The sequence below is a fragment of the Chenopodium quinoa genome, unplaced genomic scaffold (assembly GCF_001683475.1).
Source record: "Chenopodium quinoa cultivar QQ74 unplaced genomic scaffold, ASM168347v1, whole genome shotgun sequence".
Lineage (NCBI taxonomy): Eukaryota > Viridiplantae > Streptophyta > Magnoliopsida > Caryophyllales > Amaranthaceae > Chenopodium > Chenopodium quinoa.
In genome coordinates this window covers 1,119,820-1,143,287 of record NW_018744151.1, presented here as the reverse complement: position 1 = coordinate 1,143,287, position 23,468 = coordinate 1,119,820, and the positions used below count along the sequence as shown (strand labels likewise).

The following is a 23,468-nucleotide window of genomic DNA, read 5'->3' as shown; positions in this document are numbered from 1 at the left end:
CATAATTTCTTATTAATAATAGCTAATATATTATTACTTCGTATTTATTGCTGATCACGATGACTATTATGCTCGATCTTGGATATTAGGTAATAAAACTGTCATATGTGTTGGGCCCGTATTATCAAGTGATCCAATGCAATTAGGGCACCATTTTATGATCAAAGGATACACTAAATCAATCAAAACGGCCTAATTGGAACAAGTATGGCAAGTGAGATTAGAATATCAATCATGAAGATACTTGCCAAAAATACACCTTCTGAACGGGGAAATAGAATAAAATCAAGAGGATCTCCCACGTTTGAATATACTAGTTGAGCCATCGCGCGCAAAGCGCGCGATAGCCCAATAAACACGGATTATTTGTAAGTAATGATATTGTTAAATAGATGGGTTGTACTAATGTAATTTATTTTGTGTGGAGTAGTAATTTGTGTCATCGGGTTCTAAAATGTAGGAAGTGATAGTTTACTGATTCGATATCGTTTTTGGTTCTGAATATCCATGGTAGCACATTCTTTTTACAATCTAGTGAAAATTGTAATTGTTGTTCTAGTTTGGTTGCTTTTTAGCGTTTAATACACAAAATGATAATCTGGGTAAAGTAGATTATGGTTTTGATATAAAAATGCTAAGAACTTTGTGTTATTTTAATTATATCGGTTAAATATTTGTTGTGCTAATTGTTTTGTTTTATATCCAAAATTTGTGCGCTATTACAAATGTTGCGACACAAATTTATATTATAAATATTACTAACACATGTGTGTAGATATTGTGTATGTACAAAATGTTATGAATTACGAATTACTCTTTTTACAATTGTAACTGTACGTACAGTTACAGAATATATATAAGATACGATCATCTAAGAAGTCGAAAAGTTGTACTTGATCTCGAAAGTTTGTAAAGAAGCTGAAAAGTTGTAATTTGTAACTCATAAGTTCTTTTATTGTTTGTAGATTTTGTCATGACTGTTAGACTTCCTGTATTTGGTCAGTTGAAATCCTCTTTTGCGTGGTGTATAAATTTGGCTCTGCTATGCTGTATTGTCTTTCATTTTCCTGTCTTTCCTTTCTTTTTTTTTTTTGCTTCATCTTTCTTTTTTCTCTGTGTTTTTGTGCTTGCACCTTACCAACAACAATGGCTAGCACTGATAGTACGGCTACTTCTGGCAAAGTCACAGGAGCAGAATGTTGCAAGTTTCCGAGTCTATGTTATGAGTATGGAAATGAAGATGGACAGTCATCTGAAATTGCTACAACAAGGAATGTCAAAAGCGGAGAGGGCTGAAGAAAAAGGAGAACCGAGCAACAAGCGAAAGCGAGGAATTGAGAAGGATGATTGTGGAGAATGGCCGGTGATTATTGTTGAGTCAGACAGCGACGAAGATAAAAAGAAAAGTAAGAAAGATGGTGAGGCAAAAGATCATGGAGTGGAAAGCAAGGAAAAAGTTGAGATCAAGGAAGATGCTGAGAAGAAAGCAGGAGATGCAAAAGAGGGAAGTGAAGAATCCGAAGAAGACGAAGATGAATCTGAAGAAGATGAGGAGAGTGATAAAGAGGGGGAAAGTGATGCGGTTTCTGATTCTGAGACTGAGAGGATGGAAAAATTAGTTGCAGACCCAGAGGATGAGGACACTGAATCTAGGAGCAATGATGATGGTGATATCGGTTCGGGCTCTGATTCTGGGAACTGTGTGGAAGGAAATCGCGAAACAAGTGAAGACTCTTCTATGTTTCGTATGAAAATTCCTGATTAAAAAGTTTAATGTGAAAGATTTGAGTTTAGGAGTTGTTTTTTGTTTATTTTGGGAAGGTTGTTTATGGATAAACTTTTGAAATGTTAGCAACTTTCTATTTTTGCAATGTTTTTTTGGTTTGTTAGGATAAGGTTGTTGTTCTTAGGTTTTTGGTTGTTTTTTGGGGCTGCTAGATTTTAGCGATTAATTAGCTGATGCTATTATTATGATGAATGTAATTAGTAAAGGAGGATAGTAGTTTGTAATTAGCACAGACTAAGCTTTTGCATTATATATATATGAAGAAGAAGAATATGAACTTGATTATATAAGTTTTGTTTGTTGTGGATGTTAATCTGTCATATGAACTTGATTATATAAGTTTTGTTTGGTGTGGTTGTTAATCTGTCATGTTATTTTTTATATAATATATACAATATAAGACGATCATTTTATATGTATCGACTATTGTAAGAATACAATGGGAATGTAAGATTTGTTGATTTTAAAATCTGTACATATTAAATTTAGCTAAAAAGAAGTTATTTGATTGTTGCATACTTACATGAAACTAACATAGTAATCAAAGTAGCAAGCCATAATAATATACTGCATTAGCTTGATAGCATAAGCAGAAAGTTACTGATTACAATAACAGGAACATGAAGCTAAGTTCCCTTGATAGTTTAAATACAATAGTGCTTGAGAAATTCTAATCAAGCAATTAGATAGCAAAAGATTAGTCTAAGAAGTAGTGTTATATAGGAATAGGTAGTCTAAGAGACCTATTCCTACATAAAACTATAGTGTTTGATTGGTCTGGTAGGTGAGTCTAGCCAATCAAACAGCAAAAGATGGGCTGATTATATTGAGTGTCAAGGATAACACTTCAACAACTGGTGTTGTTTAGGAACAGGATTTGTGCAAAATTTGTTCCTTTTCAAGACCACAGCCTTTAAAAGCCTTAAGCATAGCCGCTTTTGTGCTTATATATGTGGTCTTATTATAGGAGAAGTAATCTGAAGATACTTGTCCTTTTTCATAGCCACATTATGCATAATACTTACTTTGAATGCATTTAGCTAATTAGTATGTACATAGCAAAAGATTTAATAAGTGAAGCTGTTACCCAACTGATCTGTCATAAGTGTCCTGTTTCTTCTTCAGAGGTCATCAGAGTCATCATCCTGAAAGACGAGTGCTTTACGCTTGTTTTCCTTCTCCTGCTTAATAGCCTGATTTGCTTCAGCAGAAACAATGTCAGTGTCAAAGGCAACACTCTTGCCCTTAACTGCTGCATGATAAGCTGGATCTTTCTCCTTTTCTTTCAAGATATTTGCAACCTTGATTGTTGGCTGCACCTCATGCTCAATTACATCTTTATGTGGTGTAGCAATTTCAGAATCATCATCAACTCTAATTCTTTTCCTCTTTGAACCAGAATCTCCTGCACTTGATTGAGCTGTATTCTCTGCTGCAGCCATAGATTCTGCCAATATGCAAGCATCTTCTTCTTCCTGGCTGAAGATTGATAAGTCATAAGTCTCAACTGTTTCTTTTTTTATGCTCTTGCTTAGGCTCTTTTTTTCTCTGGCTGCAGATGAACTGGTTTTTGCAGCTGCATCATGTTTATCATCAGCTGTCTGCGCTGCATCTGTGACATCAAGCTCTACAGGAATATTTCCAGAACTGCTTCCTGCACCACCAGCAGTGATTGTGTCTTCCATCTCCACACCTTTGATACCCCATTGCAGAACGCCGTTTTGCTCCAGAGAAGTTGTAGGGCCAATCTTGAGTAAGAAGTATGTGCTACGCAGCTTATTAACTACTTGGCCAAACTTAGCAGTATCATCCTGAAACATAGATAGATTTTAGATTAATTTGTAAAGTAAACATTTAGGTGAAGCAAAGAAGAGTAATATCTGTTATCATCAAATGTGAACTCTAGATTATATACCATTGCTTTCATGTGATAAATATCTTCAGCTAACATGCCAAGTAGCGGAACAGAATTTTCAGTAAATGCAGTAAGCTGCAGAGCTCCTGTTCCATCCGAAGCAGTAAAAGTAATAGTGGCTCTGCATAAATTGACAAACCGGTTTAAGTTTTCAATTGCCATCAATAACATACTGCTTTTGCTATATAATGTAATCTGTTAGTAGTTTTTACCGGTAAGTAGCAGACACTTCATTTCTTTGACAAGATATGCAAGCATATACTGTTTCTAGTGATAGCTGTGTTCACTTTCCACAGTAAGAACATCCTATATATGCTCTAAGCCTGTCATACTGAATATCAGATGTTGTCACTCTGATCCAATAAATCTCCTGTGGAAGCGTCTTTGCTGCCTGCATTGGTAATATAAATGTTAGCATGATCTTGATTCTTAATATAGCAATTTAAAAATCATATAAGGATTATTGTTTTGCTATTAGTATAAATTAAAAAGAATTTTACAACAGCTGCATAAAGATAGTCTATCATATAAGTGTACTTTTTTGGCTTTGATGAAGGATATTGTTGTCAGAATTCTTTCTAAAGGTGGATTCCAAGCAGCTGTGACTCTAAGTTGATGCTCAATCAGTACATTGCGATGCTTTCTTGCCCTGTAGATCACAAATACATTTTGCAGTAATTTCAAAGAGTCTTAAATCGAAAGAAACTAAGGCACATGTTAGTTAGTATACCATTCAGTCAAGGCAGCTGCCTTTTCGCCTTCAGGATATTCAATTATGACAGTAGACATGGATGATTCAAGCTGAAAGCCTGTGATTTTAGGAGGGTAAATGATGTTATAATATGATTGATAATGAAGGGTATAGTGTGGAAAAGCATGCATTTATTAGTTAGTTCTTGGGTGTACCTTTGCGAGTGATAGGACGCAGTGCTGTGATGCCAATTACTCTGAAACTTTCACTGTCAGAGACAAGGCGTTCACACTGACTTCCAGATAAATCATTCCAGGTACACACTTTGATTGGCGAATCAGTACTGAAAGTAGATGGACAATGAAATGGAATATTTATTTATTGTAGTTATATGGTAATGCTCTGATAATAACAAGTCTATTTAAGGTATGCATGCAAGTACCTGTGATCTATTACCATCAAATCGCGAACAGAAGATTCCTTGTTCAGTGTTGTGACTATTTTGCGTGGTTCATTGGCAGCACAGAGCACAATAACAAGTATATCTAGAAAAGAAGAGAATGTGTAAGCAAATTGCATATAATGGATTGGATTTTTCAATTAGAAATTGAATTTTGTAGGCTAATTATTTGTTTTACCATGTCGAACATCTTTAGTAGAAACCTTTGGAATAGAAGCAAGAGATTGATACTTAGGAAACACCTGTACTCCTTCAGGATCCAAAGACTGGATTAGAGTTCTGCTGCCTATTGTCATCTAAAATGGCAAATCTGACTCTTTGGACCTATACTGTGGATCTAATGGCCTTATTAAGGCATTAGCAATGTCATAGTTTCCTCTAAACAAGATAACATCTTTGTATGCTTCAATTTGGTCTCCAAATAATGTCAGTTTCATGCGATTTTTCTGAGAAAAAAAGACATAAACAATATAGTTTTCTATTAGTACTTTATCATGTACTATGATTTGTTATAGGTTAAATGCATGTTTGTATATGGCATGTGTAGATTATACCTTGTCATCTTGTAAGATAATATACTGGTACAATATTTTCTTCTCAGACTCCTGCATTCTACCCTTTTCTGCAATATGCACTTTAACCTTGTATGATTTGCTCGATGTATCAAGTTCATCTAGAAACTTTCGTTGCGGTGCCATAACAAGACTTACTACAAAACAAAATCAGATAGCTTGATAAGTCCTGGCTTAATGCATACATATTTACATGTTCTGTTGTAAAAATATTTCAATAACTGAATATTCTTGTTTTTTTAGTACTGATTTCACATAAGCTACAATTTGCATATTAGAAAGAGTATAGATAGATGGATATAAAGCACTAAGATCAAGTAGAGCATCAGTTGTGTGCCATTGGAAGCAAGAAATCTGTCAACATACTTGAGCACATACTTAAAGGCATATAGGCATATACCAAGCACATTATGCACAAAACATGATTAGCAGACTATGTATATCTAAATTGCAAAATGATAAATAATTATCTGAAAACAGCAGCATTTTGTCAAAAGAATTCATTATTCTCTAAATCTGAGCATATTAAATAATTCTAGACTTTTCACTTTATATCCATGAATAATTAATAGCTAACTTCATTCACTTAGCATTCTATAAATCTAATCATACAAAACTAATTATGCTATGATCACAGTAACCATACTTTATGTCACTGCTAAGTAACACTACAGACAAACAATGACTTTTTCTCACATAAACATAACAGTTAGAATCTGTTACACAATAAATAGAAGCATATATGGAATCTAAGGATGGGTATTCAGCTAATAATGTCTTGCATAAAACTAACTTTAAATGCTAACAAAGGTAATAAATTGAAGTAGAATATAGGCTGATCATACCTGTCAAGAACCAGAGGATTGACTGCTGATGTTGAAGAATATCAATTCCTACTTCTCTGTGCGTGGCTTTTTCCTACTCCTCACCTTTTTTTTTTTTTTTAAAAAGTGATTTTCTACTTGCAGTATACTGGTAATATAATTAATTTGCTCAGCAACAACTAAGCCTAGTCTTTTTATAGCACAATCAAGCTTAAAAAAAAATTCAAAGGAAGAAGCAAGAATTCAAACTTACTGTTTTGTATAACAGTGTTCTGCTGTATTTTTTGCACAAAATCAGCTAGATATGTAGCTTGTACTTGAAAAAAACTTACATATAGATTTTCATATATAGTTGTGTATGTTTTTACTCTATAATTTGATCATAAACACTCCATCAGTAACATATTGTTCCCATCACATGCATTTCAAGTACTAAAGTAGATTTCATTGCTTGTACTTTTTTTCTCTCTTTTTTTTTGTTTTGGCTCTATACATATTTCTTGGACCATGCCTTTTTCCTGAAATTCTTCTAGTTTACTTGACTTAATTGTACTCAATGGATTTTTTGTCTGTATTCCTTTTACATTCCTTCTTTTGCTTCCAATACTAAGACATGTTTTTGTTTTTATTTCGAATTTTTTATATTAAAAATACAATAAAACCCCAATATTTCTTCCTTTGTGGTTATCAGATTTATTACTTATGCATATGCTTTTATCTTTTCTTCTTCTTTGTTTTTTTTTTTTGGAATTTTTCCTTTTTTTCCTTTTTTTTTCCTTTGGGTGTTTCTTCTTGGGTGTACTTGTTGTATTTAAATTTTTTTTTGGTAAAATGTACTTGTTTATGACACGCGATAGATTGCGTAATGACAACAATATCGATTCTTTTTTCAATCATTGTCTTAAAAACATAAATATCGTATGAAAATTGCTATCAAATACATATACGTACATCTAATCGTAGGAAAAAAGCATCATAATAGATTCTTTCTTTAGCATGGACACAAATTAGTAACTAATCAGAGCTGCAATTTGTCTAGTACCTATATCCTTAATAATGCTTATTGTTGTAATAATCAGGCTGAACTAAGCATTAACAACTTTTCATCACTAATTTTTCAATTGTAGTCTGGGCATTGTAGTTTGCTTCACTTTACAGCATGCCACAATTATCAATAATATGATGCATTGTAGTCTGGGCATAGACATTTCTTCCAAATACATACAAACTAATATAGGATCATTGTTATAAAACACTCTAATACATATATGCAAGCAACAACACCCTATGCTCTTGGAAAAAAAATCTAGCTCTTGCTACATTAAGCACTTAGTTCTTTCCTCAAAATGAGATTAAAAAAAGGGAGCTTAAACTATCAGTTTTTCATCAACGCCAAGCAAGCACACCAATCAGCTGCTTTGTAGTTCTGTGACCAGCAAAATGTTCTTGGACCACTGTGTAGCAATAAAGAAATGCATTGCAGAAAATATCAGTATGCTGTAGAGGCTGACCAAAAAGCAGAATATCAGTTCTAGTTTAAGATCCAATACCTACTAACAATATACCTGTAGAGAATACACCATCCCTGAGAATTAAGAATTCAAATCATAGAAAAAGGCTAGCCTGCAGAAAAAGAAACAATCAAGTAAAATTAGGCACAACAGGCTTCTGATCTCATCAGTTAATCTTAAAGGCTAATGCAAATCAGCAATAGGCTTGCTATAATAAGAGCATAAAAACAGGAAACTTACTGATATACCTAAATGATGCCAGCCATGTGCAAAATATCATAAAAAACAATATTCTTGACATGACAAAAAGTGGAGTGATCAGCATTCATGTCAGTTATAACACTGACATTAGCTGCTTGTCGAGCTCGGGATAGGGCAACATACAGCTGACCATGTGAGAAGCACGATCTTGGTAGGTAAACAACAACTTTGTTAAGTGTTTGGCCTTGAGCTTTGTTGATAGTCATGGCAAAGCTAAGCTTTAAAGGAAATTGTTTCCTCTGAAACTGAAAAGGATAACCCGAAGACTCTGATGGTCTTAGATTAATTCTGGGAATTAACACATGTTCTCCTTTATGATGGCCAACAGCAATAACACATTCAATGAGATTTGGGAAATTTTTTTTGCATATAAGGCGTGTTCCATTGCATAGTCCAGATGATGGTAAGATGTTACGTAGTAGGATAATAGGACTATTTGGTTTCAATACAAGTTCATGAGGGCTCATTCCGCCAGGACAGAGTTTATTCAGAAATTCAGTGGGATAGATGTTACAGTTATCATCAATCATTGATTCATAGCTCCTATAGGTCACTGCTTCACCTGGAAATTTTTCTATCAAGACTGTATTTATAGTATCCACATCATCATTGATTGGTGTGAGTATAGCTCGAGCTGTAAATATGTCTGAACTAAATGGAGGCATATCCATTTCTGGAAAAGCAACTGAAGTCAAATGCATATCTTGAGGTGTAGCAGCATCATAAGGCTGCACAATTTCTGCTGGAAGCTGCACAAATGCATCTTCAGTATCCTGCAATTGTCCATTCCAAGTGCCAGCAAGAAGGCTGGATATGCTGGATCAAGTCTAGCTCGAATATTTTCTGTTAATCTAAATTTAACTAACAGCGGCTACAGAGCAGAACTAACCAAGCTAGCAGCAACTGCTTCGCGTTGTGTTCTCTTTGGCACAACAGGAAGAACCTGTCTGAAATCTCCTCCAAAGACAACAATTTTACCTCCAAATAATAAATTTGGATTACAAATATCCCTAAGCAACACATCAAGGGACTCAATATTTTCTTTTTTTGCCATCGAAGCCTCATCCCAAATGATGAGTGTTGTTTCTCTGAGCAGTGCTGCTAGACTGCTTTGTTTAGATACATTACAAGCAAGTGATTCAAGAGGATCAAGTGGAATCTTAAATCGCGAGTGGGCAAAAGATAAGCACAGTAGCAAAGAGTTTTCGAACTGCAAGTGGCATCTGAACTGCACAGCCTTCTTTCAAACACAAATCAATTGTATCATCTTCTTCTAACAGTCTTAATTTAAGTGCAGCTTGATGAAAAGTGTCGCATAAATGTCCATCAACTGTTCGCAAAGCTTCAAATGACTTAGGACCTTTTACATTGTGCAATAATAGTCTTAGATAGTATCTTTCTCCTTCTGAAGGTCCAACAAATGCCAATCTACCAATGACAATTTTCTTATTTTGCCGTTTATACCAACGCTTGTCAGATGAATCCCAACGATAGTGCTCCGAAAACTCATTATACAGCCAGCCTGTTCCAGGTGGTAACCTACAATTCATACGAAAAAACTCTGTAAGACAGGTCCTAGAACGCTTGTTATCTGAGACTACTGATGTAAGCTGTTCATGAGGCCTAAGCTGTATAATCTGTGAATTGGGTAGATGCACAGGTAGAGACAAAACTGGTGGATGCATTTCATATAAGGCAAAACCAAAGAGGCGACAAGCAGCTTCACAAGGAGAAACCCATCGACCTGACTGATACTGCTGTATTTCATCCTGGACAGGTGTAACATCTGTTGACTGAACCACTGTGAAAGATATTTAGTCATGACCCTTATAGACATATTTGTACAAATACTTGACGGCTTCTATAGTAGAGCACACTTCGACATTTAAGTGACAATCGAAATATGATGAAAGGTATGGGTTATATGGAATTACCCATCTATTATCCATGATTGCTTTTCGGATTGTAACAGTCTCTCCTGTGTCTCTTCTTCTATATAATGGATATCCATCACTACTATTTCTTGTTTCATCACAGTACTGCTTTGGACAACCATATTTACAACGACCACGACTTTCTTTGTGCTTCATGCAAGGACATTCAGGATCCAAATGACCACATGGACCATGAATCATGTGCTTGAGGACAACTTTCCTAAGATGCATGTTGTCAACAGATGGTATTTCAACGCAAACAAACTTATCAAAATCAGCAGGGCGCCTGATTTTATAATCTTGCTTTAGAATGATTAGAAAATGGGCATGAGGTAAGCCTCTCTTCTGAAATTCAATCACAGAGATCATTGCTGCTACTTCCCCAAACACCTTTTTCTCTTTAATCAAATGCTTTAAAGCAAGAACCTTTGCTCTAAAAATTCTTGCAACTATATCTGGCCTGTCTTGTGCCTTTTCTCCAACAGCTAGCTCTTGTTTAATCTCAGGCCAATTAGCATTGCAAGTCATTGTAACAAATAAATCTGGCTTACCAAATCGCTGGACTAAAGACATTGCATTTAGGTATCTCTTTTTGAGATCTCTAGGACCACCAATGAATGTTGGAGGCAAAATGACTCTACGACCCACATTTGCTGCACAGTTTTCACCACAATCAATAGTATCAAGGATCCCCTGATACAGATCTGCCCTTATTGCTTGTTGATTTCTACGAAAGAAATCTAGCCGTGTATTCTCAACCTTGACATACATATCCACTATGTATTGTTGAAAGCATCTGCCTGCTCTTAGCAACATGTTATTTGGCCTGCATTGAAGTTTGTATGCATAGTATTCCCTTGCTGAAATATTTTTATCTGTCTTTGATGAGCCTCCATTTGCACCTACAAATGCAAAACTCAATTTTTAATTTTACAGACCAGAAAAAGTAGAAATGAGCTACATTTCACAAATTAATGTTTTTTGTGTGAATACAAGAAGTCACATGATCCTTTCCTTTTTGAAAGTGTGCATATTTTTTTTGTCCCTTTTACTACAACTGCATACTGTGTGTGTGTATAGTTCTTGTGCATAATAAAAAGTGCAGAATATACTAACGTCTTGCTTCTTCTTCCAATAGGTCTTCTGCAGTATGAACACTGCAGGAAGAAACAGGATCAGGCTGTGATTGCAGTTGTTGCCTTCTACCCTGAGACATTTTTTTTAAACCCTGCGTCCATCCACAATCACCATATGGAAAAAGCAGTGGATATTGTAAGGGATCATAGCAGCCGTAATAGTGCATGATTCTATGACACGATTTTTTCCTCGATGAATCACTGTCAGGTGAATCATCGTCAGATAAACCATCTTCTGATGAATCATGTTCTGATGGTTCTTTTTTTGCTGTGACCAGAATATGAGGGCTTTCAGCCTCACTTGAAGATGTATTTTCTGGCCATATGACAGCAACCTCATCAGTGGAAGGAGCATTGTAAACACGCTGATCTGGTACAGTTGTCTTATTTATTAGAATCTGTGTAGACTCAGTTATTTGGATCTCCCCCAGTGAACGAAAGAATCTTGCATAAGGATTTACCTTAGTGACTTCCATGAGAATAGCTAACACATCTTCCCTTAACTCTGGAAAACAACCTAAGCGCTTCTTAGCTTCAAGTTCTCCATCATAAAAATAGAGTTGCATATATTTAGGTCCTTTTTTTCCAGGAAGTAGATAAGGAATATAATGATATAGCTGGCCATGTAGCTTAAAAACATAGATCCCTTTTTTAGTTTTAGCATCAAATTTCCCACCTAACGACGTAAATGCAAACATATTGTTATACAACCGTATGTATTGCCTGAAATGTTTAGCATCCTCATCCATAGAACTCAACAGCCTTACAAGTGGTGCAGGATAATCATTTGCAGCAATCTGAACTTCACCATCACCACAGCAAAAGTGAGCTGTCTCAAACGTAAATTTCCGTGCCCTACACTTATAACACTCAGTAGATGAAGGAAGTTGATAGGGCTCTGCAGGTAGCTTCTTACCAATTGCTGCATCAGGAAGCTCTGCTCACCACAACATGTTTAAAAAATGTTCAAACATGTGTAGCTTAATCTAAACAGATGATATGCATATGTAATGCACATATATCTATATCTAAATGGTGTATACAGATGTAAAATGTTATAAAGATAAGCATAGACTGAATTATTTGTAACAGGATGCTTGGGTTTCGATATCTTTGCACGCTTTGCAGCAGGCGCAACCTGTATCCTACAGAAACAAGCATATTATGACATGCAACTGTTGCATAATCTATTCTTCAAAGTATAAACAGCTTTTATTGCTTCAATTAATTGATTTATATCTAGAATTAAACCTTCATATATGTATAACTTCATCTGAGCCTATTTTTATGTCAAAATGTATACCTCTGAATTCCATTTTGACATCCAGACTCTAAACTCTTAAGGCGTTTAGTGTTGTATCCTTTTGATGATGATGGTTCTCGTAGAAAACGATCTACAAGATAATAATTTTAAAAATTCACAGGTCAAAAAAGTAACCTTCAGTGTTATGCTTGCTTAAAAAGGAGTGGCTATATGTTACAGGACATACTCATATCCAAACAAATTATAATTCTCTGCACCTAACTCACTGTAACCTCGTAGAGAAACTCATTGCAATGCTTAGCCTTCCATCAGTCCTGACTACCAAATATAACATGCAATAAATAGGTAGCCAACAGCAATTTAGCACTTTAAGATTTAAACACTATAGAACTAAGCAAACTAAAGCTGTGCATAATTTAGAATACCAAAACACAAGCTAAACAAGAGTGATTTCAGCATATATACAGCAAAAGATATGATTAGCTTCATTACATAATTCCATGAAATAACATAACACCATATAAAAGCCTAGACACTGAATTGTCTTTCACAAAAGAAGGTGTACATAATGCCACCTGACATAGTCCTAACATCACAATAACAGATAAAGGATAATCCTATTATAATCCTAGTACTATAGTAGTAACCTAGCTACATTAGTAAGCAAAAAGGAGCTAGGTGATACAGCAGCACACAGCATCAGGAATTAATTCTTCTTGGCAAACTTCACACGCTTATAACATTCATCAAGATCTTCCAGCACTGGAAACACCGAAGCCATCTTACAACCAGAATCAGCAACAGGGGAGGTTTCAGCATATATGTGCTGTAAAAGGCGCTTCTTGGGAGGCAGAGCAGGTGGAATAGACACAGGAACCTGAAATTCCTGTCCAAGTGGAGTAAGGCAGTCTTGTTCAATAAGAACAGTAGTAGGCTCCAGCTCCTCCTTAATTCCTAATACACGTTCCTTAACGCTTAAATAGCTCTCCCTTTCTAAAGAACATAAGATGGCATCAAACCTAGCTGTAGTGACCTTATAATTAGCATCAACTATTACAAGGTTAAAGACATCGCTAAGATAGTCCACAGCCTTTCTAGCTAAGCTCTGCTAAGCAGCAGCTACAGTCCGGCAATAATCACTAAACAGACATCGAAAACCTATTCCTTCTTTATGAGGCATGACAGTAAACCAGGAAGTGTACTCATCAGGAGAATGCTCAATGGTTTCAATTGGGGTGCACCTTATCTCAACAGTTCTGAAGATAGCCCTTAAAATAACAACAAAGTCCACCACAATCTTCTTGTGACTATCTTCAGCTCGAAAAGAAAAGTCCTCATTCATACACACCTTACGTTCCTCCTTTTCAATCCGTTCTAGCTCCTCCTTTTTAAACCAAAACAATTGGCCACAGCGATCATACATCTGCTTCCTTAAATAAGTCACATCCTCAACGACTATTTCATATTTTTTCATAAGATCATATACAGCTTTTCTAGCAGCAACTTCACAGGACTCTTCTACACTGCTAGTATACCCACCAATGTAAACAGATGCAATGGGTCCGCAGTCTGCCCGAACCACCACACAAGCAATGCTTCCAGGCTCATCAACAAACTGGTAATCTGGATCAGGAAAGTTCAAGTAGTTGGTAATTTGCTTCAGAAGAGGACGAAATGGCATAACTACTTGTGTGGGTGGCAAGTCCATGACCTGTAAACATGGGCATAAAATTCTTAAATAGGTCCAAAATACCAAACATCATAGGCAACCCAAAGATAGATATGTAAACAGTTCCATCTACTTTTCTAAAGCACCAAATCAATCTAGAAGGCTAATCAATATTCCTGGAAACAGTTCTACAGAACCAATTGAAATCAGCAACTCCAAACATATAACATAATAAAAGGCACCTGACATTCTATAAAGCAGCAACATAGCTGCATACATTGACAGCCATAACCTATACCTAAAACAGGACACTTCCTATACATGATCTAAAAACCTCCTCTTCTTTTCAAAAAAACAAAAGAATGATTAACTGTCCATAACAATAACACATTTACTAATAGCTAACAATTCATAACTTTTAAACAAAAACCATAACTATAGCATGTAAAGCAAGTCCACATGTCCTAATCACATGATTACTGATAGAAGGAATATAATCTCCTAAGCTGTTTTTTTATAAACAAAAAAACAGAAAGAACACCAGATCTACCCTAAAAAACCCAAAATAAGAAAAATAGGTTGGAAACCATAACCAAAAAAGCAGAACCACCCTACACTTGAAATGCATAGGGTTCTCCAAACAACATATGACATGAAATCAATCAACTAACCACTAATAACCTACATTCCAAACAACATAGATCCCCCTAACAACACATGACATAATTTACACAGCAACACCACATAAGACACTTACCCCTCCTATCAAGACACAACATATACCCATCAAAACAACTAAATCAATCACCATACCTTATGACAACTCAAGAGCACATTTCATCACAAATTTACAATAAATTACCAACACTTTATTTCACAGAGCAAATCAGAATCGAGTCATCAAAAACCAACACAAACAGCATATTCATCTATATTCCAATTACACTGATATATCTGGTATGTCCTTGTTACAATCCTTCAATACATGGAATTGTCCTTTGTCATGGATAGTCAAGATCTTGGTCCATTAGATTATTGGCAATCGTTGCATACATCATAATAATAATGTAGTAATGAACAAGATACATATGCATCAAACACATTTATCCCAAACAATTAATACAATTTAAATTACCTGATCTTTCTTTTTTTAGAACTAATCACTCTGAAATGAGTTTCTAGTACCACCAAGAGAAGAAAAATCAAATTTGTGAGCAAAAGTGCAAGTGACAGGCAGACCACAAAAAGGAAAACACTTCTATATATATATATCTAATAGAGGAACACACACAATGAATTTTTCTAATATTTTTTGCATCACCCAAAAAGTACAACTTAAGACTAAATGTCTAGACATTCTCAAAAACCATTGACAGTCAAAGAAACAAAGACAATGGTACACTATAATAGGCCTTAAAACATGGAAGACCACATCCTTGCAAACAACAATTTTCATTGACTGTATCCTCTACACTAAGCCACACAACAAAGTGGTTTAACACACTGCCTTTCAACATAAATGGTCAATCATAAGCTAGTTACGAATTAGCTAACGACTAACCATAAGCAACCATACTTTCGAAGACTAATTATAATCACCCTTCTTCCCAAGTCAATTCCTAACAAAACTACTAATCATCAATTAACAAAAAAAAACACGAAACACCCAAAAAGGAAGGGAAAAAATAAGGAACCAACAAATCAAAGGCTAGGCAATAAACACGTGGCAAACTAACACATAATACAAATGATTAGTAACTTAATATATTAATAGAAAGGGAAACCCCAAAAAAAAATATATAATAAACAACACGTGGCAAACTAACAGATAATACCTAATGATTAGTAACAAATAATATTCATAGAAAGGGAACCCCCCAAAAAAAAAAATAACATAATAAACAACACGGAAATCCCAAAAAGGAGAAAGGAGCACTTTTATTAGATGGGACCCACACCCCACACCAATAAAATCCAAGACAAGTCAGTGAAAACCCCACCCAAAGAAACTACCTACTGCACTTTTTCCTTGTGAAAGAAGAAAACCAAAAGAAATTTTTTAAGAAGGAAAGAAGGCTAAAATCGGAAACACACTGTGCATAACACAAGTTCGGGCTTTTAAAAGGGTAGAGATTTGACACCTTTATAACCCTATTATTCCTAGGTATAAGTAGCATAGCTAGACATTATAATACTCAGATATACACACTCATACATCAATATAAACTGATTATTCTACTTATTCTCTCGGAACTGTGTCTTTGCTGAATAAGGAAGTCTATCCTTTCTCAATATTGTATCTCTAAACTCAATCTCTTTTGATATAATTATTTACTTACTGCTTTATAATTGCTCTTGGTTATTGCATTTGATATTTGTGGTTTGATTGTTATCACCCCTAAATCCCTAAGCAAATTCCTAGTTCCTAGTTCCTAGATGCCCTTACTACGATTTGCCTAAACAATATGGATTAGTACATGGGAGGCCTAACAAATTAAAAGGAGGACCCTCAAAATTCATGATCACACGTGGTTGCAGCAACAGTTAACTCCTCGTATTCCGCACCAAATGAAACCAAACTAAAAGCAAGTCTTTGTAAGACATACTTCCTCTGTTTTTTTTTTTTTACTTGACCTGTTTCTTTTATCACGCTTGCCAATGCAAAACTTTAACGATCAATAACTTAAATTCTCCATAAGTAAAAATTATAAAAGTTATATATTATGATAGTACTTATAGAGACGAATCCAAAAAGATCATATATGAATATATTTTTCCTTACATATTATTCACAAAAGACGGTCAAAGGAGGGGTGGTGAATAGTGTAAAAGTCAAAGCGGGTCAAGTAATAAAGAACGGAGGAAGTAGGAAAGTTAATCTTAGAATCATGTCTAGGATGGATAACATTAAGTCACATAAATGTTATCCATTTTCTAAGTCTTGCAAAACAAAGCAAGAGTTCACTAGGTACTCTGTACATGATAATTTATATACAAGTAATAGAGAGTGTGTGGATAGTAAACAGTTTCACATATTCTGCATACATAAAAGATCAGTAATTGTAAATGAAATTCCATGATAAAAATCAGGAGACATCATGCTCAAGTGGAACTTGTGACTTTGTGAGATGAACCAATTAACAACAACATACTCGTACTAAAAACAATCCATACGAGGCACGACTCGTACGTCATAGACTCGTAGCACATTAAACATCAATCCGAATATAAATTGTACGTCATAACACAACGAATCGGAATCCTAATATGAATTGACAAGTACTAGGAAAGAGACATAATACCGAATTGCTTATTATGATGTTGAACTCCTAAACAAAAGAAAACCTCGTAATATATATAGACTGTTAAATTGAAACTATGAAAGAATAATTCGTTGAAAATTGAAAGGTCTTAAACTTTAATACTCCCTCCGTTTTAATTTATTAGTCCCATATACTATTTTGGGCGTTTCAAAAAGATCTACCCATATTGAATATATTCTACTTTTAACTTAGTTTTTATTTCCTATTTTATACATAATAAATTCTGATTGCTTAGATTAATTGATTGTGAGTTAATGAAATGACTCTAAGTAAAGAAATTACTCCCTTATTTATGCAATTATGGCTAATGCTTTCCTAAAAAAAATAAAAAAAATTAAATAAAGCAAAACTATTTGTGAATTGTTTTTTACTTTAATACTAGATTTCAAATATTCTCCTTTTTTTTTTAATTTATGTGATTGATTCCATATGGGACTATCATATTGAAACGGAGGGAGTATTATAAATGTAAATAATTCATTGCTCCCCTAATAATGCTCTATATTTGGAATACTCGTATTCATTAATCCAAACAACTTTTTCATAGGGGAATCACCGATTGATATTTCATGAAAATAAGCTGTGGATGACCACAAAATAACGCAACAAGTAGTAATGTTCTGGACCTTCGGGTGCAACGAGAACAGTACGTATAAAGTTCGCAACCATACAAATAATATGACGCATGGTCAAGTAAGTTTACAACGCCTCGTGGACTATGGGGCTGCACAATAAAGTAACCACCCATAAAGCACATAATACACTCCCATCTCCGGTTACTGCGGTAATTCTCAATACAGCGGCTAACTTAACAAATGCAACCAAATCACACAACCTGAGAGTTTATTTATTTTTGGTTAAATGCTAACCTGATGAAGCAGCATATTTCAATTGAGGCTAGGAACAAACAACCCTAAGCCATCCTTTTCTACCTGATCCAAGACTTCTGGATCACGTTTACGTTTCTTAAATCTGCAGATACATTCTCTCATCGGACAAGGACAAGGTAGCTTCGCCACGGTCTTGTTCTTGTGCACGCTGCAATCCAAAACACATCTCTCAAATCCCAAGTTGACTTTAAGGGATTTTTCTCCAAATAGCAGATGAGAATCCACAAATCAAGCCTTCTTGTAAGGCATACATTACAAATGGTTTGTGCCAGAATTTTCAGCTCAACATTGATTGTGCAAATCTTCTTCACCCTTTGGTGATGCATTGGTTTCGTGAAACTCTGCTGAAACTATTGGCGGGGGATGTAGCTCAACAAATGCTTTTCTACCTTCACCAACAGTTCCTATACATATTGTGTCGCCCCGTCCATGCCAAGTGCCTCCTTGAACATTATTCATCTCCAACGTTCTAGATTCCTGCATTAAAATTAATAAATAGACTGTCAAACCAAATTGGGAATGGGGATCCAGATTTAATTCATTTTTCAGGGGTCCAAAAGAGTTTCTTCCAAGTTTCGACATATTGCTTCTTACACGATATTAAAAATTTCAAGTCAGTAAGATGAATAGAGTGAATAGACTAGTTGAGCCAAATTCAAAATACGAGTTGGGGTCCAAAGAAATGAGTAATGATAGCACTAAGGCTTTCAACAAAAGTACAAAACTATTTTGAATCAATTGCATTTTCTTTTACTTCTCTATTCTAGAGTAAAGTAGTAAACATAGAGTTTGGCAACCAAAATATGCAGAGGCATACCTGACATAAGGTGCAGCAAGGGCAAATCAGATGGTAAACACAATCATCCACTGAATTGTCGCTACCCTACAGTTGGAAGCAATTTTGAAGAATCAGTATAGCTATGCTGACAAATGAAATACAGGCACAGATATAAAATTAAGAGCAAGAATTGATAAGGAATATTCGATAGTCGATACATTCATTAATGATGTAAGTTTAATATACACACCCAAAACCAAAATCAGAAATCAAATTTAGCTATGAGAAGATTTGTAGCTGCATCACATTTATGACAAAACCACAGAAGGACAAGACGTCGATTCAGAGAAGCAATCCCCCCTAATTGTAAATAGAATCCAAATATGTTATGGATGTTAGAGGCTATGTGAGGCAGGCAAAAGATTTGTTTCTGAATGTAATAATGTTCCGAAAACCTCTCACCTGGATATTTACTTGCTACAACTAGGTTTTAGCTGAAGGTTATAACTTAGTAAGCACTCAAGTTCCCACTATTGTTTCGTGTCAAACAATTTGTGATTGACGTCGGGTGGTCAGAAACTCAGAGACACACTGAATAAGATAAATCTCTATGCCTCCCATGAGCTGGGAAGATTAGACAAAGGTAAAAGGGATCTATAGTCGATTTAGCTTGCGAATCATTTTACTACAGCAATGGCAAACTGACAGAGAGACAGGATCCAAGCATATGTTTCAAGCGAACATAGCACACAATAGAAGCTAATGAAAAATAATTGGAGTTAAAAAATCCCACTTATGCATCAAGACCATAAACAGAAACTGACAACAAGAACAATGAATAAAGAAACTTACAAGTTACAAGGCAAAAAAAAACAAAAATCAAAAAAATTTCAATAATCAGTTGGGAAAAATTGGGACAGTGGAACAAGCTTCACCAATTAAATAACATGATAAAAGACATTCAAGGGATTAATGGAAAGAACCATCCCTAAGGGAAGCATGGTAAGGCCAAGGTAAAAACCATTATTGCAAAGAAAACAAATAAAGAGATACTCACCCTAATATTAAACTTCTTTCTTATCTGCGTGCGGAAGAAGCCCAAGTATGTTCCCACGGACATGGTAAATGCGATAGTCAAATAAAGAAAACAGCGTCTCCTGGTTACTATGAAGGCAACACAGCTGAGAACTACTGACATGGCTAGAATAAAACAGAGAGCTCCCTGCAGTACCACAACAGTTTCCTACTTCAGAACAAACTTACAATGCAAGAAAATAGGAGCAGCGCAGTTTATAAGATTTATTGCCTTATTGGAAGATAAAAGCATTCTTTACAAAGGCATGGTACCCACTTTTAAACTCAGAATCTATCATACAACATTACAACATAATCCCCTGATCACACTATGATTAGGTTGAAACAACCTCAAATTTGGATTAAAGATTTCTATAAACAATGAAGTGTATATAGAGTAACGCCTTATTCATCCAAGTTCTTAGCAAATTGCTATGTTCTATAAACACACTCAGCATCTACCTAGAGACCAGCAAAAAGCATCAAAGGGAAAAGGCACACCTCATCTGGATTCGATCCTAATAGTTAACTAATAAAATGGTTGTTATGAAAGAGGTAGACATTCTAGACAACCAAATTCCAATTATGCAGAATGTTTAGTGTCCGGTCAAAATACTTTGTTTTCTTAACAGCAATCAGAAAATAATGCATTAAATAGAAGCACAATAGAGAAAGCCTATTCATAGTTGCCATTAACAGAACACTAAGCTCATATTTCAAAAGATCAGGGATTTTATCTACTCTTGATAAGCATTGGGTTTAAAGACCACCAGTTCAAAATTAGACGTAAACAAAGTTGTTTTTTCTCCAGGTCTTAAGAATTTCTTCTTGGCAACTCATTTTAGTTATCGATAGCTTAGTCTGTCTCCTAAAACGCAACCCTAGTAAGGGACAATTGTGGATGACATTTATGACCTTCCTCTATGGAAGTCTATAATGAGTCGTCAGTCCTTATTCAGGATCAAAATTAACTAGAACTAACTGTGACAAACAGTTCCACATTCTAGGAAATAAGGTAAGACCTACTAGGAAGTTAGAGATCACTCCAAATCAAGGAATTCTTTTTTTTTTAGTTCATAAATACTTTGATCATTAATAGCCTTAACTACATCAGGCATCACAGTCATAAATAGGCTTTCATTCAATATTTCAGTCTCATTTGAAACTCTTCAATGCTTTAAAAACCTTAATCCTAGACAAAAATAAATCCCATTTGATGACAATTCAGCTAAAAGGTACTCCCTAGGAAACAGGACATGATATACGCACCCTGCTCTAGTGAAAAAGAGAACATATTCCACAGAACCCTTTAATTATAACCTTGCAAACAGATGAGATAAATATAACTACTTGCAAAAAAGCACAGCAGCAGAACCTAATCTAATTGAAGAATTCCCTACAAATGTGGCATAGCTTTTAATGTTTTGCCAAAACAACATCATTGATTCAAAGCAAGAAATGAACAGAATCTCTTAACTAGCATTCCTTTGCAAATAACACAGGTGTCACTTCATATACAAACAAACCAGAAAAACCTATTTCTAGTCTCACTACAAAGATGCCATGTTTGTCATCCTACACTAGGTCTGTTTTCGGAGCATTCAACAATCCCAAAAGGCATACTTCAACAATCCAGAAAGGCATACTTCATTCTAAAGCATGACCATCATAATCAGACTTAAGTTTACAGTAATCAAAAGCTTAGAATACGAAGCAAACTTCACATGATTATGAAAACCATCACCTGAAGGAAACAAGGGCCTAGACCAGCACGCCTCATGTTCTTCCCAAATCTGTAGCATGGACAACTACACAAACAAAAAACAGAAATTATCAACTAATTAAAACATAAGGATTTAACAAACATAAACTGATAAACCCTATTAAACCCATAATTGGTCCAAATTTTACTAAGCTAATTTATATATACATATAATTTTTATTTCTTAAAATCTGTACATATGAAACTGAACCATTCAACTAATCAAACAGCAGAAATCAATTAATTACCAGAGAGTTTCAATGGCAATTCGATGATCATCGAAACAATCAAGAACTTCACCTTCCCACATCCTCAAAACCCCACCACCTCCTCCAACATCTTCACCTTCTTCTTCATTTTCAAATAACCTCCATTTTCCTTGGCTTTGCATAGCAACCGTTGAACACAACATATCAAAATCCAACACTGCAACACCTTCAATTAAACTCTCTTCTTCCTCCTTCTCACACCCACCTCCCACCTTCTCTTCCTTCCCCAAATCCGCCATTGATGAACTCAGAAAAAGCACTCGACTATTTCAGCAAAAAAACAATTTTGCACCTTTGGACAAAGTTTAAATGCAAGTTTCATGCGTTTAAAGGTACCCAGAAACAATTAGATTATGCCCAACAAATATTCAACTATTTCAGCAACCAAAATTACCAGATATTTCTTCAAACGAACGAAAATTTTGCACCCCTTGAATTCAAAATTCAAATGCAAAATTACAACTTTTCCAGGCACCCAGAAAATATTTAGTTGTGCCCAAAAATATATTACAATATCAGCAACTAAATCACCAGAGATTTCTTCAAAAAATAACACAAATTTGCAAATTCGAATGCAAACTTAAAGATGATTACGCCCAATAAAAACCCAACTGTTTCAACAACCAATTTCACCAGAACTTTCTTCAATTACACACAAATTTGCACCCCTTTGATACAAAATGTAAATGCAAAGTTGAAAACTTTTTCAGATACCCAGAAAAAAAGGTTTATGCCCAACAAAAACCCAAATAGTTTAGCAACCAAAATCACCCCAATTTATAGCTTGCAGACAAAAAATCTTGCAACTTTGAACAAATTCAACGCAAGTTGAAACCTTTTGAGGCACCCAGAAAAAAGGTGATGAATAATACAGTAAATAAATTAATTCAATGAATTTTGTGGATAATTGAAGTGGATAACCAAATTGCAACAATTGCTAGTTGTTTTTGAGCTGTCATTAAACAATTTATTTGGGGGCTTTTTTTTTTTTTCCTTTAATTTTTTCGGTTAGGAAATAATTTCAGGGTGGTTAGTTTGAGTCTAATAATGGGGGGATTTTATGTGGGGTCAAATAGTTTGGTGGCTGCTGCTTTGCTTGCTTTGGCTTTGGCAAGATGTGATGATACGCATCATATTACTTGGTCTACTTTTTTGGGTGGGAATTTGATGATAAGGCGATAAGCATAACCTAGATGACAACTTGGTTACCTAACATAATTATTATACAATACGGAGTAATAATCATACAATAATATGGATTTGTGGTTTTAATGCTATTTAAAGATACATTTAGTGTCCAAAGGAGATTCTCTTGAGGTCAATTATACTCCATTCCACCGTCTTTTTTT

The 23,468-nt window shown here is 35.0% G+C and overlaps 2 protein-coding genes across 2 annotated transcripts; one reads left to right on the top strand and one right to left on the bottom strand.

Annotated features, from left to right (window-relative positions):
• The first annotated feature begins 1,228 nt into the window (after window positions 1–1,228).
• Window positions 1,229–1,765, top strand: LOC110693381 (YTH domain-containing protein 1-like). Its single transcript, XM_021870506.1, has one exon. It carries the CDS (start codon window positions 1,229–1,231, stop codon window positions 1,763–1,765), a length of 537 nt encoding a protein of 178 aa, XP_021726198.1.
• A 16,194-nt stretch (window positions 1,766–17,959) lies between these two features.
• LOC110693500 (cell number regulator 13-like) lies at window positions 17,960–23,228 on the bottom strand. Its single transcript, XM_021870615.1, has 5 exons — window positions 22,099–23,228; window positions 21,833–21,896; window positions 20,072–20,236; window positions 19,054–19,119; window positions 17,960–18,713 (listed from the first exon to the last, which is right to left on the bottom strand). Exons 1-5 carry the CDS (start codon window positions 22,356–22,358, stop codon window positions 18,519–18,521), a joined length of 750 nt encoding a protein of 249 aa, XP_021726307.1. The 5' UTR covers window positions 22,359–23,228; the 3' UTR covers window positions 17,960–18,518.
• Between the last annotated feature and the right edge of the window lie 240 nt (window positions 23,229–23,468).

What these genes read in the sequence shown, in the direction of transcription:
- LOC110693500 (XM_021870615.1), bottom strand. Translation starts at nt 22,358, where the DNA reads ATGGCGGATTTGGGGAAGGAAGAGAAGGTGGGAGGTGGGTGTGAGAAG. An exon ending in ATTGCCATTGAAACTCTCTG is followed by an intron (nt 21,897 to 22,098) that starts GTAATTAATTGA and finishes TTGTTTGTGTAG; the next exon opens with TTGTCCATGCTACAGATTTG. An exon ending in TAGGCCCTTGTTTCCTTCAG is followed by an intron (nt 20,237 to 21,832) that starts GTGATGGTTTTC and finishes GTGGTACTGCAG; the next exon opens with GGAGCTCTCTGTTTTATTCT.
- LOC110693381 (XM_021870506.1), top strand. Translation starts at nt 1,229, where the DNA reads ATGGAAATGAAGATGGACAGTCATCTGAAATTGCTACAACAAGGAATG.